The sequence below is a fragment of the Anolis carolinensis genome, chromosome 2, assembly GCF_035594765.1.
Source record: "Anolis carolinensis isolate JA03-04 chromosome 2, rAnoCar3.1.pri, whole genome shotgun sequence".
Classification (NCBI taxonomy): domain Eukaryota; kingdom Metazoa; phylum Chordata; class Lepidosauria; order Squamata; family Dactyloidae; genus Anolis; species Anolis carolinensis.
This window is the reverse complement of record NC_085842.1, coordinates 89,738,208-89,752,350: the sequence shown is the minus strand read 5'-3', so window position 1 is coordinate 89,752,350 and position 14,143 is coordinate 89,738,208. Positions and strand designations below refer to the sequence as shown.

General features: G+C 38.9%; 1 protein-coding gene and 1 long non-coding RNA gene across 2 annotated transcripts in view; one reads left to right on the top strand and one right to left on the bottom strand.

Annotated features, from left to right (window-relative positions):
* The window catches only part of simc1 (SUMO interacting motifs containing 1), a 31,013-nt gene that overhangs the window by 15,596 nt on the left and 1,274 nt on the right, over positions 1 to 14,143 (top strand). Inside the window, exons 2-9 of the mRNA XM_062970208.1 lie at positions 1 to 615; positions 2,364 to 2,605; positions 3,019 to 3,088; positions 6,552 to 6,700; positions 8,231 to 8,401; positions 9,676 to 9,804; positions 12,053 to 12,206; positions 12,367 to 12,451. The exon at positions 1 to 615 is cut by the window's left edge and continues 159 nt beyond it. Of these exons, the coding sequence (XP_062826278.1) occupies positions 1 to 615; positions 2,364 to 2,605; positions 3,019 to 3,088; positions 6,552 to 6,700; positions 8,231 to 8,401; positions 9,676 to 9,804; positions 12,053 to 12,206; positions 12,367 to 12,451 (1,615 nt within the window). The remainder of the gene's footprint in view (positions 616 to 2,363; positions 2,606 to 3,018; positions 3,089 to 6,551; positions 6,701 to 8,230; positions 8,402 to 9,675; positions 9,805 to 12,052; positions 12,207 to 12,366; positions 12,452 to 14,143) is intronic.
* Positions 5,902 to 9,767, bottom strand: LOC134296112 (uncharacterized). The gene is made up of 2 exons (XR_010002682.1): positions 9,646 to 9,767; positions 5,902 to 7,511 (listed from the first exon to the last, which is right to left on the bottom strand). It is a non-coding gene; the product is annotated as an uncharacterized LOC134296112 (long non-coding RNA).

Below are 14,143 nucleotides of genomic sequence, written 5' to 3'. Positions count from 1 at the left end.
AGTAACCAGCCTAAAGGATTTCCTAAAATTCTTACTACAGCAGACCCTGAGATCCGACTTGGTGCACCTACTGGAACATGGAATGGAGACAGTGGTTCAGTTTACTTCAAGAAAGAGCCAGTGGAGACACCCTGTTTCCAAAACAGCAGCTTCTCTCCCACCACCAACTGTGGTCAGGACTTGGAAAACAGTAGTCGCACCACTTATAACAGTGATTTGGGCTCCTTGGGAAGTCCTCAACTGGAATCAGACATTTTTTCCTTTTCTTCAACCAACGAGAGCAATGAATGTCAAATGTTCCAGGACTATATAGAAGAGTCTCCCAAACCTTGCACACCTGACAGAGCTCCCAGCCCGCAGCCCTCACCGCTGCATCAGAAACATTCCCCAAGTCCATCCCCCTCCTACTCTCCTGTGGATACTTCCCCATTCCAGACAGAAATTGTCCAGTCTTTGCTAGAGGCAAAGAACCTAGCACCAAATGCTGTGACACTGAACGTCCAGCAACCAGCTAAGAGGATTGACATCAGGGTTTGGTTGAAAACGTTGCAGTATTTCCAGGGATTGCCTGTACATCATCCCTTTCTCCAAAGTGTGATGCGGGAAGCAGCACAGGTAATTTAGAGATGAGAGTAGCTCCTGAGTAAAGTAAAATGGGTCCATATTTTTCAAACGGCATCAGACAGGAGTATTTTCTGAAGGACTCAAAGGGTATGGAAGACAGAAATGTCCAACTCAGGTGTTTGTGGGAGCAATGTCACACTAGTAGGAGCCCATGGACCAGGCTGATTATTTTTCACATAAAAAAGGCTTTGCCGTCTGAATTAGAGCCACAACCATTAATTGTATATTAGTTAAATACAAGGTGAGGTGTGGGGGGGGGGGGGGTCTGCAGTCTATCAATATCAAGAAGGCCACATTTTCCCTATAGATGAGTGGTAGGCTGGCCCATGAGGCCACAAAGAGTCGGAAGCGACTGAACGAATAAACAACAAGAGTGGTAGCCATCCTTGGGCCCTTCAGCTCCCAGTGACCACAGTCAGCATGGCCAATGATTGGGGATTTGGGAATCTGAAATCTGAAACATATGGAAAGCTAAATGTTGAGAACCATTATCATAGATTAAAAGGGAAGGGGGAAGGAGAAAAGGAAGATAGAGGCATCTTTAAGACTGAATGTGTGTTTTGTACTTGTTTTCTTGAGCTTTCATAGATATAAACCGACTTCTCTGGCTTCAATACAGAGTGATAATAAATGCTCTGGTACCTGAAACAGCAATTTCAGGGGAGAAAAGATCTCAATAAATTTGGCCAGTTTGGATGAGCTCAATCTCCTACTCATGATGCTTGCTTGACATGCTGATACCGTGTTTCCCCGAAAATAAGACAGTGTCTTATATTAATTTTTGCTCCCAAAGATGCTCTAGGTCTTATTTTCAGGGGATGTCTTATTTTTCCATGAAGAAGAATTCACATTTATTGTTGAACAAAAAAAATGAACATTTATTATATACTGTGCAGTAGTTGTCATCACAAACCAGCATAACCAGACAAACTGTGAATCCTATCAAGAATTTCTTGTTATTACCAATATTTCCATGTACAACACTCTATGGTACGTACATTTACCAGTCCTGCATGCTCTGGTGTTCTGTATGGCGGGCATGCTTCCAAACAAAAACTTTGCTAGGTCTTACTTTCGGGGGAGGCCTTATATTTAGCAATTCAGCAAAACTTCTACTAGGTCTTATTTTCTGGGGATGTCTTATTTTAGGGGAAACAGGGTAGGTCTTGGGAGAGGAGAACATATTTATTCATTTCTCCTTGGAATTTTCTCTTTCAGGTTATCTCTCTCAAGGTAAATCAGTAGTCAGTCCTGTCTCTTTCCTCCTGACTTATGGGCTTATATGGTTCATGGAGGTTCTTCATGGGATCAGTGTACAGAAGAACCTATGCACTGACCCCGTGAGGAACCTCCATGAATCATTTTAGAGCTTCCCCTTAATTTAAGATTACAGGACCATTGTTTGGAATGAAACTGCCTTTACAATCAATGCAGCTTCTCTTTGTGTATTGTCTTCAGGTGGAAAGAGACATAACATATTTCCTAAATATTGCCAAGTTCGAAAAAGTTGATTATGGCATTGATTTTTGGTATGATTAATAAATCATCCATCCCAGTTTCATTCTGAACAATCAATCATAATGTTACTAATTTGTTTTAAAAAACAGTGCATTTCTAAACATTGTAATATTTTTCATGGGAAAATAATGCCTTTCAAAAGTTTGTGAAAATCAATTTCCAAGCCATACACCTGTCGCCCGGATATGGCATGCAATTCTGTTTTCTTTCTATATGCATAGAACAAGCAGCTGAAAGCAAAGCCTATCCCATGTCGGAAACTGTCCATGGTCTCCAGCACTATTGAAGAGAACTTCTTCCACGGAACGTTGGACTCCTTAATGGATTATGTGTCCTCCCAGTACTATCCTCCAAAAGAAGTCACCTCATGTGTGGTGAGGAAGATCCTGCTGGGCCCAAAGTATGAAAACATACAGGAAGATATACGGAAGGATGCTTACACATTGTTGGTGAAAATTCAAGCGTATGTATCCCATGTCTTATATTTGGTGCCCTTTAGCGTGGAATCTAAAGTGCTTTCAGTTAAGAAATTAAGACCTTTGCTTTGACTTTCAACTAGGTCAATTCCATAATCAAGGGATCCAGCATGACCAATAGTAATTGCTAATTGAAAGAAACAAAACAAGTAATTGATAATGAAATATTTGTTTTCCTTTAGAAAGGTTATCTAATTGTCTCTAATAATTACAGCCAAATATTAAGACCTGCCTCTTACAAACACACAACAGCCAAGGAATCAATGAGCTATATACAGATATTGTTTTGTAATGTGGTTATACTAGGGTTTGGTTGGTTGGTTGGTTGGTTGGTTGGTTGGTTTGGTTTTTTTGCAAGGACAGAGGACAGTAGTATAACTGGTCTAATTCTAAATTTTAGACTTCATCCCGCAAAGGTTGACACTGTGGTATGGGATTGGCCATTGCTACGTGAAGTCATGGAAGAAGAGGTAAGTTGATTATGCCCCACTTGTATGGAAAGGGTGGCTTTTAAGAAACTTTAGTTCTACCTACCTCTACTTTGCAGCTGAGACATTCCTGTACTGGTCTTTCTCCAAACAAACCAATTTGAACCACATCAGACTAACAGAGACAGACTTAGGTTTCCTGTAAAAAATGAGAAGGAAAGTATCTAGCTCATAATTATTGTTAGTAACTGGGCTGCGGAAATGACATTTTGCACTGTTTCTCATTGGACTATAGAGTAGATCTGAATGGATGTAGGCCTGAAGAAAAGTCTACCAAATTAAGATGTGCTAAGGCTGAATGCCATGGATGTGAAGTTCATGGAGGGAATTTGCCCCCCTATGACACCCACCCACTTATAGGCTATGCTGTTTCTTCCAGCATGACCACTAGCCAAGTCCTAAACATAAATCAAATTTATCTTGCATCAAGAATACTATAGCAATAACCCAGCCCGAAGAAAGCAACATTAGAATTTTTTTTAGCCAGAAAGTATGAACCATAAAAGAATTTGATACTTAATGGGACACACACACATCTCATAGCTAGAGACCTTAGCACTGCTGGGAGCAGAATAACATGCAGAACAATGTTCATTAAGGCCAATAGCCCTGATGTATACACATTTGGCATAACTTGAGTACCATATTTCTTCAATTGTAAGATGCATCCCATTTTTAGAGATGTTTTTCTAGGGAAAAGGTGATCCTTAGAACTGAAGAAATACAGTAGATGCCAGAATAATTATGCTGTATCTCAAAGTCGTATAGTGAATTCTATAGTCTTGAGCTCCTCCTTTTCAAAATTATTAATTTTTTCCCTTTTAATAAGTCAGAATTATCTGGGGGTGCTGTATATTTTTATTTAGGGACCCCCATTATATTCTTAGGCGCTTAACAACAGCAGTTTTAGCTTGCTCATAATTAGGAAGGATGATTTTCAATGGGAAAGCAACACAGGTCTCTGAAAGAGACCCGGAACACTCTCAACATTAAGGTCCTTATGACTGTTTCCCTCCAAATTAAAAACAATTAGCATTAAGACCCTTATAACTGCTTTCCCTCCAAATTAAAAACAATCAGGTTAGGTGATAAAACCATGACTGTTATTATAGGTAGCTTAGCCATCATACAGTCTTTTTTTTTTTAAACTGAAAGGCATTGTAGACCACATATTTCAGTTTCATAAAGTGTAGAAAACTGCAAGGATTTTGTATGTGTTTTGATGGTTCTATTTCCAGTGATTTTAGTAGATGGCTGCTTTATATGTGTTATTCAAATATATTGGGACTAGCTTTGCCCGGCTACGCGTTGCTGTGGCATGGAAAATAAAGTAATGAGAAGTAGGTAGGGTTTGAAAGTGCAAGGGTATTCATTCCTGTGTATTTGTTTGGGTTTTTTTATTGGAGGTTATACGTTGGATGTGTTGGTGTGTTGTGGCATAGTCAATTGGCCAGGTTGAGTAGGATTTAATGGCCTTGTAGGCTAAAAGGCTGGCGGATTCTTCCATGGGGGAATCTTTTGTTGGGTGGTGTTAGCTTGGCTGATTGTTTGTTGTCTGGAATTCCCCTGTTTTCAGATTGTAGTTCTGTATTTATTGTTCTGGTTTTAGATATGTTTTATGGTGGGAGCCTTTTTTATTGTCAATGGCTTTACCTAAGTAAGAAACAGATACGTAAGTGTGGTTTATATACCTGTGGAATAATATCTAGTGTGGGAGGATGATATCTTGTCTGTTGGAGGGAAGAATAAATGTTGTAAGTAGTCACCTTGATTACCCTTTAGTGACCTTGTAGTTTCAAAGCCTAGGTGATTCCTTTATTGAGAGGTGTTAGCTGGGTGTGTTTGTTTTCTTTCTGGAATTGCCCTGTTTTCAGAGTGTTGCTGTTTATTTACTGTCCTGTTATTAGAGTTTATATTATTATATATTATTATACCATAGTTTTTATATATATTATTATATTTATTATCCTAATTATGTTGAAAGCGCTGCTGGGCGGGGAGGTGTCTGCCCACGCTCCCCATTGGGAAGCAGCAGCATCATCGCCAAGTGGCACAGCTTTCCCTCGGGGGTGAAAAGCTCCCAGCCGACAGGAGGAGTGGGTCCGTGGCGCTGCCCTTCTGAAGTGAGGGGAATCTCAAGGAAATCCGCTGCTTGTTCTTCCCTCTCGTGCTGTCGAGGACGATGGCGGGTTGTGTGTCTGTTGTGCGTGTGTGCCACTTAGTGTCTGGCGCATGCATTGTTTGATTTGTGTGGTTTTTGGGCAATTTTGGGGGCGGATTGTGTTTAATATTTTTTGTTTGTTGTTAGGAACCTAGAGGCATGGCCGCTGGGTTCTGTTGTCAAATTTGGTGTTTCCGGGATGTATAGTTTTGTTGCTACCATCACGGCGGCCAGTTTTTTTCTCCTTTATATATATAGATTTTTTTTAAAAAAGAGTGCAGACTTCAGCATACTGAGGACATCTGCTTTACTTTGTAAAAGCATGCATTCCTTGGCTGTATGATGAGGGCATATGAGTCATGCTTGGTTCAGGCTGAAAAGGAATCATACAGGATTTTGAGCACAGATTTTTATACACTACCTAGATCTTGCCCCTCTTTGGAGTTAACATACAGTAGAGTCTCACTTATCCAACACAAACGGGCTGGCAGAACGTTGGATAAGCACAAATGTTGGATAATGAGGGATTATGGAAAAGCCTATTAAATGTCAAATTATATTATGATTTTACAAATTAAGCACCAAAACATCATGTTTTACAACAAATCGACAGAAAAAGCAGTTCAATACATGATAACGTTATGTAGTAATTACTGTATTTATGAATTTAGCATCAAAACATCACAATGTATTGAAAACATTGACTACAAAAATATTGACTACTAAAAATTGACTACAAATGAAGATAGAATTGCATAAAATGATCTTACAGTAACAACATTGTTGGAAGTTAAATCCATAAAAAATTTCAGTCCTTGCTGCGGATCCAGGCGGGAGGCAGACTGTGTTGGATAATCCAGAATGTTGGATAAGTGAAGGTTGGATAAGCGAGATTCTACTGTAACAGAATAAAAATTATACAAGGCATTATGTACTCTATATAGCTCCAGGTCAAGCTTTTTGTTTGCATGGCTCAGAACTAAGTTTGTGAAGAGGCATAAAATGGGCTTGTGAGGAAAAACCACTCTCGCTATCTGGTGGCATTAGAAGCTCTTCCAGGTCAGAGTCTATTGGAGAATGAGATTTATTCACCTTTTTGCCTTGTGCATTAATAACCATTGTCTTTAATTTACATAGACACAAAAAAATTACATAGCAGCTTGGGACTATCAGTTTTGCCCCACTATGTCATGTCTGTTGTTTGCCATGTTGAACACTGATATACAAAAGGACCAGACGTAGTCATTTCTGATTCTATTTCTGCAATTGTCTTGATTCCATCAGGAAGGAAAATTTCCTGGACGACTCCTGTTCTTGCAGTATGTAATCCAGACCTTAGAAGATGACTTCCAGAGAACAATCAGAATCGGCCTTCTGCACAGATCCATTGCCAAAGCAGTGCTTTCCTGTGATTACTGTTCCAGTAACATAAAGTAACTATGATCTTCGGTCAAAATGGGTCATGTTAACTAGAGACACATGTCCTATTCTATCCAATTTGTCATTGATCCACTCCTTTGGGTTTCACACAAATCTACTATTTGCCAAAATATACAATCCTGTGCTTTTCTTTTCCATTTTTGGCCAAAAAGCTTAACCATTGGTTCGTTCCATCGAATACAAGGTCTGCCCAAGGGCCACTTGTGGTCTCTTAGTATCCAGTTAGTTAGTTGACATGTCCATCCGTTTTCTTTTGTTTGTGCTATATGCCCTGCCTCATCTTTTTGCCTCATAGATTTCATTTACCATGTCATGTACCCCTGTTCTTTGACACAGCTCTTTACAGCTGACTTTATCTCTTTTTGTCATGCTACGCATTTTTCTTTCCATTGCTTTCCGAGTCACCACCAGTTTTTCCTCCTCTAACTTTGTTGTTGTCCATGCTTCAGATGCATATAACATTGCTGGTAAAACTATAGTGTTGAAGATACCTGCTCTGATCTTCATTGGCAGCTTATCATCTGTTAGCATTGTCCAGTTTCAATTAAAAGCCGTCCAAGCCGCCTTCTGTCTTCTTGCCCATTCGCCATTTGCCAAGTTATTTTACTGTACTTGTTCTCCAAGATATACATATTCAGTCACTTCCTCAATTTCATCACCGTTAATAATGATGCAGCCCTGGACAACTGCTCATTTTTCATCCATTTTGTTTTCTTCAAGTTCATTTCCAGTTTTATTGATTTTAGAGTTAAGCTAATTGTTGGAGATCATGTTGTAAATCTTCCGGATTTTTGGTGAAATTGTCTGCAAAGAGAAGATAAGAAAATTGTTCACCGTCAATTGAAATCCTACCTTTAAATACAATTTTTCAGAAAAGGCTTTCAAAAGTCGCCACAACAGTTTTGGCAATATTTTGTCTTCTTGATGCACTCCTTTGTTTATTCTGATATGACACACTTCTGACAACAGTTTCATATCTATTGTGTACCCTGTATTGATGCTTTTTATGATGTTCAAATATGCTGGATGTACACCGGCTCGATGCAGAGCATTAAGGATAGCATGTATCTCAACTGAGTAAAAGCCTTTTGATAATGAACGAAAGCAAGGTAAACCAGACTTCGATATTTTCTGCTTTTCTCCAGTAGCTGTTTGACTGTGTGGATATGATCGAGGGTAGAGTAGTCATGTCTGAAGCCCGCTTGTTCTCTGTTGATTTCCACATCTTGAGATATTATTTAAAGCAGGATCCTTGTGAACAATTTATATAGTTTAGAGAAGAGTATAATTGAACAACAGTTGCTAAGATTTTCTGTGTCTCCTTTCTTCATTAGAAGTATGGTTTCAGATGTCCATTCTTTAGGTAAGATGGCATGTGGAGGATACCAATTGTTATAAATGCTTGTGAAGTTCATGAATGTTTCTATATACTGTTTAGAACTGCTTATCACTCTTGTGTATCCAAAAGCTTTGCAAAAGGACACATGAAGCACACCCCTAACTCGTCTTTCTGTTTGTCTCAGGGAAGTGGTTGAATGGTTAATATCTGCAGTCACTGAAGTAAAGCTTTCCGAATGCAGAAGACATAATTCATTAGAAACATCCCAGGACAACAGCAGCAGCTCCACACGACATTTGCACCTAGACCAGAGTACACAAAGGGAAGATGCCTCTTTGCCATGGCAGACTGAAACGTAAGCATTTTCTTCTTTTTGAACTTCACTATAGATTTCTCTGATGAAGATCCAGAATGAAATGCAGGGTTAGCTGTGGTGAATGTGAACCAAAATCCAGAGTACACATTTGAGTGATAACTTTATTAGGTGAACCAAAAGTACAGAATGCACTGTACATTTTACATTACCTACATTTTACATTACCTACCTGCCTTTTACATTACCTAATGAATTATGAAAATATGTGCTTGGGGTCTCATGAAATTGTTAATGTTTCATGTAATTAAATTTTAATTAATCCAGTCACTCAATTAGTCCAAACTTGTTTTAAATCAGTTTTAAGGGTTTTAACTGTTTATTTTAAATAAAAATAATTAATTCTACTTTAATATTTTGTATACTTTTAGGTTTTAAATTTTATATTACTTTGGTTTTACTGTGAACTGCTTTTAGTCTCTTTTTAAGGTGAAAAAGTGTGGTATAAATAATAATGATAAGAGTGGTAGAATCTCTGTAAATGTAGGATAGTCTAGTTGCACCACTGCTTTATCTGAGAGCATTTGGATTTGACTGCTAATTTAAAATATAAATGACAAAGTTAGCACAATTTGTGTGGGTGCCTGAGCATGTAGTACTGTTGTGGGACCTGAGTGAGGCAAGCTCTTTAGGTGATGCCAATAGCAAGCAGTCAGTATGCTTGCTATTGGCACACTCGTTCCGGCACTCTCTGCCCAGTTAACAATGTGGTCACTGCAGATTGATTGTTGCCCCAAGTAACTTTACACTTGGGTGGAATGTCATGCACTTTCTGCAGTATCTGGATCAATAGTATCCAAATGATCAGAGCTGTTGACAGATACCATGCATTCTGACCAATTCAGATAGGAAGTGGATCTTAATTATTCTGTCTGTGTGTGGAATCCCAATTCAGTAGAAGCCACACAGCTTTATTTACACCATATGTATAGATAAGTAGCAATCCACAAGTCCTATGCCTATTCTACTTCAGGCAATGAATCAAGTTTTCTACGAGTATAACTTCTAAAGTGGTTGTGTTGCAATAGTGATGGTGGTGATCTTTGGCCATACATTACACTGGGAGGACTTAGTCACTGAAATCTACATGTGGACTGCCACTCCTAGCAGCTTTCACAATTGGTTGTTCCAGCTAGAATTGCTAGGAGTTGAACATTATCAATAACATCTAGAGGGCCACATGATTCCCACCACTTTCTACAAAGAGATGCAATTGGACTGAGTACCTGTATTCATTTCCCAATTCTTTGACTTAGGGAAATAGCACTTTTACAGAGGATGCTGTCTATAGCTGTGGAAGTGGACAAGTCTCCAAACTGCAGTGCCCACAAGATTGCCCATATTGTTTTTTCTTCATTGTTGAATATTCCGAAGCGCTGCCAGAGGTAAGAAGTCTGTAAACAAATCTGGCCTTTTTCTTTCTCAAAACTCTCATTTCCTGCTTTGATCCTCAGCTGTTATGCCCCAAGCGTGGGGCTCATTATACTTGTAAGCGATCATGAGATTCTGGGAAAACACAAATATTAGGGAAGAATCAGTTTTCTCTTTCAGGAAACTAGAAGCCTAGTGCAAATCTGGAGCTATATTAATTTGATGAGTGCTTGAAGAATGTGTATTTTGCTTCCTCAGGTTTATGGCAGAGCACTCCCAATTATTTGCACTATCCTTCTTTGGTTTTACTTTAAACTGCTTTTTAAGGTTTCTATAGAATTTTTTCAAAAGACAATACTGCACTGGCATCTCTTATTGAATGTGTGAAGAAGTTGTTTTTGTATGAAGTATATAATAAACACAGGAGCATGCTCTACTGTCTGTTCCAGTATTTCCAGAGCTGTAAATACACAGCTTTCCTTCATTTTCTGCAAATTAGTTCCGTTTCATATGAATCCATTTGTGTTCCAACTCATAGGCAGTAATATGGCCTGTTTATGATTAAATGAAGCAGGTAAGCTTTAGTCACCATCTGTTCTGGCTTTTAGCAAATATTGATGTTTCGTGAAACATCTGCAGGGAAAACATGCGTTATTCACCTGCTTAAAATGAGGCAAAGATAAAAGGACTCACCTGAATCTGCAAAGCCTTTCATGTAGGCCCCAGTCACATAAAAAGTTATTCTACTTTCTTCAAGTTCTAAGTGTCAGAGGTCAAGCCTACCGTTCATCAAGCTTAGAAGGGTTTCACTTAGTGTAGCCTGTAAATACAAACACTGGAAGATGTCTCTGCTAATGCTGCTGTCTTGTTCCTTGCCCTTCTTAATTTTGTCTAGCTGATGCAGATTTGTTCAGCGTACTGGTTGCTGCTTCTTTTTTAGCAGGTTGTCTTTACTTATCCTAAAGGAGTTATTAAATCCTTCCACTTAAGAATCCGGCATCCCTCCACTTAAGGTTCTCATCTATCATTTTTAAACAAGAGATCAGTGGCCAGTCAACTTCCAACAATCCCAGATTTTTTGGCTATTTCAGTTTGATTGTTACCAGACATATTTTTTATGTTCATCATCATCCATGTTAATGACTTGTGCTTTGAGGTAAACAACATGATCATGATTTCAGTCTTCTGGAACTCGTATTCTATTGTAATACTAATCAGCTATGGTAAGTATTGTGAACTGCTTATAGTGGGTGACAGGCTTTGCCCTTCAGAGCTTTCACTCATTTCTCAATGATGGATTTCACATTTCATTATCTTCAAGTAAGGCTGTTCCAGCTCTGAACATATAATGCAACATTGGACAGTGTGAATATGCTTCCTGAGCAGCCCCTGTAGTATATTTCATCTATATCAGCTAGGTCAGAGGGAACAAATTGCCCCGCTCCCTCCATTAAATATTTGGCTCCAAATACATCCTATGAGATGTTGGCCATGTCTTTCACCTCCAGTGTCAGGGAATCAATCATTTCCTGTTTTTAAAAGGGCTTCTCCTGTGCCAAAAATGGCCTCTCACACTGACTATTTTGAGAAAAAAAATTCACTGTGAGTGATGAAGGCTTCCAAGGTCTCTTGGCAGACTAATGTGGCCCTTAACCCCTCCCCCCTCCAAAACTAGATCTACAAGACCCCATGGTGTTATCAGGAAGTTGAGCTAACCTTCATATGACTTACTTCTGCATGATTGCCTGTGTTTTTTTAGCTTTCCTTTAGGCCACTTGTATGTTGGCATCATTGACTCATTCTGGTATGAACTGCTTTGAAATAACTTAGCAAAATGGTACAAAAATAATGTACACTCAGCCCCCACATTCATTGATTTGATTAAAATGTTCTGTTTGGGAATCTGCAGCTTCTCCAGTGTGACTGTGGTCACTTTTCAGGTTACATGGACTATATAAAAATTGTTTTCATTTGGTTTTTCACTGTTGTGAAAGTTCTGTGCCCCTATCCCCAACAACTGTGACAGCTGACTGTATAGTGAGACCTGGATCCTTGATTTCCAGCAACTGTAGAACACTGCACCTTTTATTAAATGGAAGCAACATAAATACAAATGTACTGAAGAGTTCATGTTCACATCGCTGCCATTTAATAACAGTAGGTGTGATCATTTGCTTTCTTGTATCTGCTGCAAACTCCCAAAAGTGGATGAGATGCATTCACTATAAAATAACTTTATCATTGCAATGTCTCTTCTTGCAGGGAAGCCTTTCTAAGCAGCATGGAATGCCATCTCCTACGATGCAGAGTGCTGGAGCTCCTTTTTAAGCATAGTACTGTTCCCACTAAGGGTCCCTTGTCTTTGAACAGGATTTTAAAGTTGCTGCAAAGCTTTTCTCTACCACTAATATACCAGGTATTTCTGTGTGTTTCCATTACTCGTCCTATGAAAATAAAATAGCTTTTGGGCTTGCCCCCTCCCATTCCTTAATCTTCATCACAGGATGCACCATGTAATGTGCACAATTGTCAAAACAGCAGATATAAAATTCCAACTAAAACATCTCTCTTCACAGGACAATGGAGCAACGTGGCAGGGGTGGGATGAGATGCTTTACCATTTGAATTTGTTGTTGCAGAGTTATTGCAGCATAATCCTAGGTGAGCATCTTGCTTATCATTCATTGTCTTATTTAAACAGTACATAATCCAATCATGATATACTTCTAGATACACAACTGGAAAATTCCTGACAGATCTTCTCAGCCCTGCTTGTGTGTTCCTTCAGTTGCCATTTTCAGTGTTTAGCCAGGCTGTGTATATGATCCTTCATATATACATTTATTGAGCAAAGGATAATATCTGCTATGTAAAAAAGAAAAATGCCATTCTAGTGTCCTGTATTCAGTTTTCCAGGGATGTATTTATTATGTACATATTTTATATACTCATGTAGAGATTTTAAAATGTTAGTCAAAAAGCAAACCCTCAAAACCTTACAAAGATGTCAGAAAGGGGGAGAAATCTTTATTAAAAATCCCACCTCTGACACCGATTGCAGAGATGTGGAGGAGTTCTTATTAATTAATTATATTTATATTATTGCTGCCACCACTTATTAAAGATGTTTTTATTTTAAATGCTGCCACCAGGTGTTAAGGGAATTATCAACTCTTGCCACCACTATTGGAAGATTTAGCCACTGGCTACTTAGAGAGGAGACTTTTAAATTTTATTTTTCTTCTTTCTTCTTCTTGTTTATTCTTGATGTGTGTATATATGACAGAGACTGAGATGTTTGAGAGAACAATAACACGTTTATTGAGGCACAAGCTTAATGGTTACAGTTCTCACTTAGAGGCACTTTGATTGACAGTTCTAGCAAAGCTAGAATGAGGTAATTCAAACTTCTTAAAATGTCACTTCTTTCTTTACTACTCTAAACTGCAGTCACCCTATGAATTTCAATCACAGCCTATCTGTTCCTTATCTGGAAACAGACTACCTTGAAATAAGTCACCAAACTTATTTTTTAAATGACTCAAAATCTTGAGTCTCCCTGATCCCCTCAACTGAGAATCAGACTTCCCTGTACCTTATCAGAGAACAGACTACTTAAAATAAGTCACCAAACTTATTTTAAAATTGACTCAAAATGACCAATTGAGTCTCCCTAATCCCCTAACTTAGGATCAGCCTTCCCTGAGCTTCAACAGAGCCCAGACTGAGTTTCCCTCCAAATTCTGCTCTCTCTTCAGCTAACCCAGTTGGCTCCGCCCCCTTCTCCATGGCAACCAGCCTCTGAGTGCTGAGGTGGCTATTCCCTTCATACAATAACAATAACATTTACCCTTTTTAAAACATAACCACACAATTAAACATGGCATCTGTAAACTAAAATTCATGCTTCTTTACACCTGGGTCGACTTATTCACAGATCAGTGTGAGTACTGTACCTTAACTCTTATAAAAAATAGAACTATCCCCTTCTGAGTTGCAAAGGGTGAGAACTAGTCTGTCCTGGGAAAACCCCTCTCCATATTGATGCCACTTCTGGCCTTTTTGAATGCCTAGATAGGGAAATGGTGGCCAGAGGCTAGCCCCAAAGCATCATTGATGCTTTATGCTCTCAGCATAACTTATCCAGGAGGCATGTTAGAATCTAATTTAGGCCCCAAATCCTATCCTCAACTTATATAAAGTACTAGCTGTGCCCAGCAACGCGTTGCTGTGGCATAGTCTGGTGGTGTTGGTCAGTCTACATTAGGTTGTATTTATGCTGTGACCTCCACCCTTCTTTATACTCACATTAGTAGTAGTATTTGAAGTCTGTTACCTTCTTCAATTTTTGTG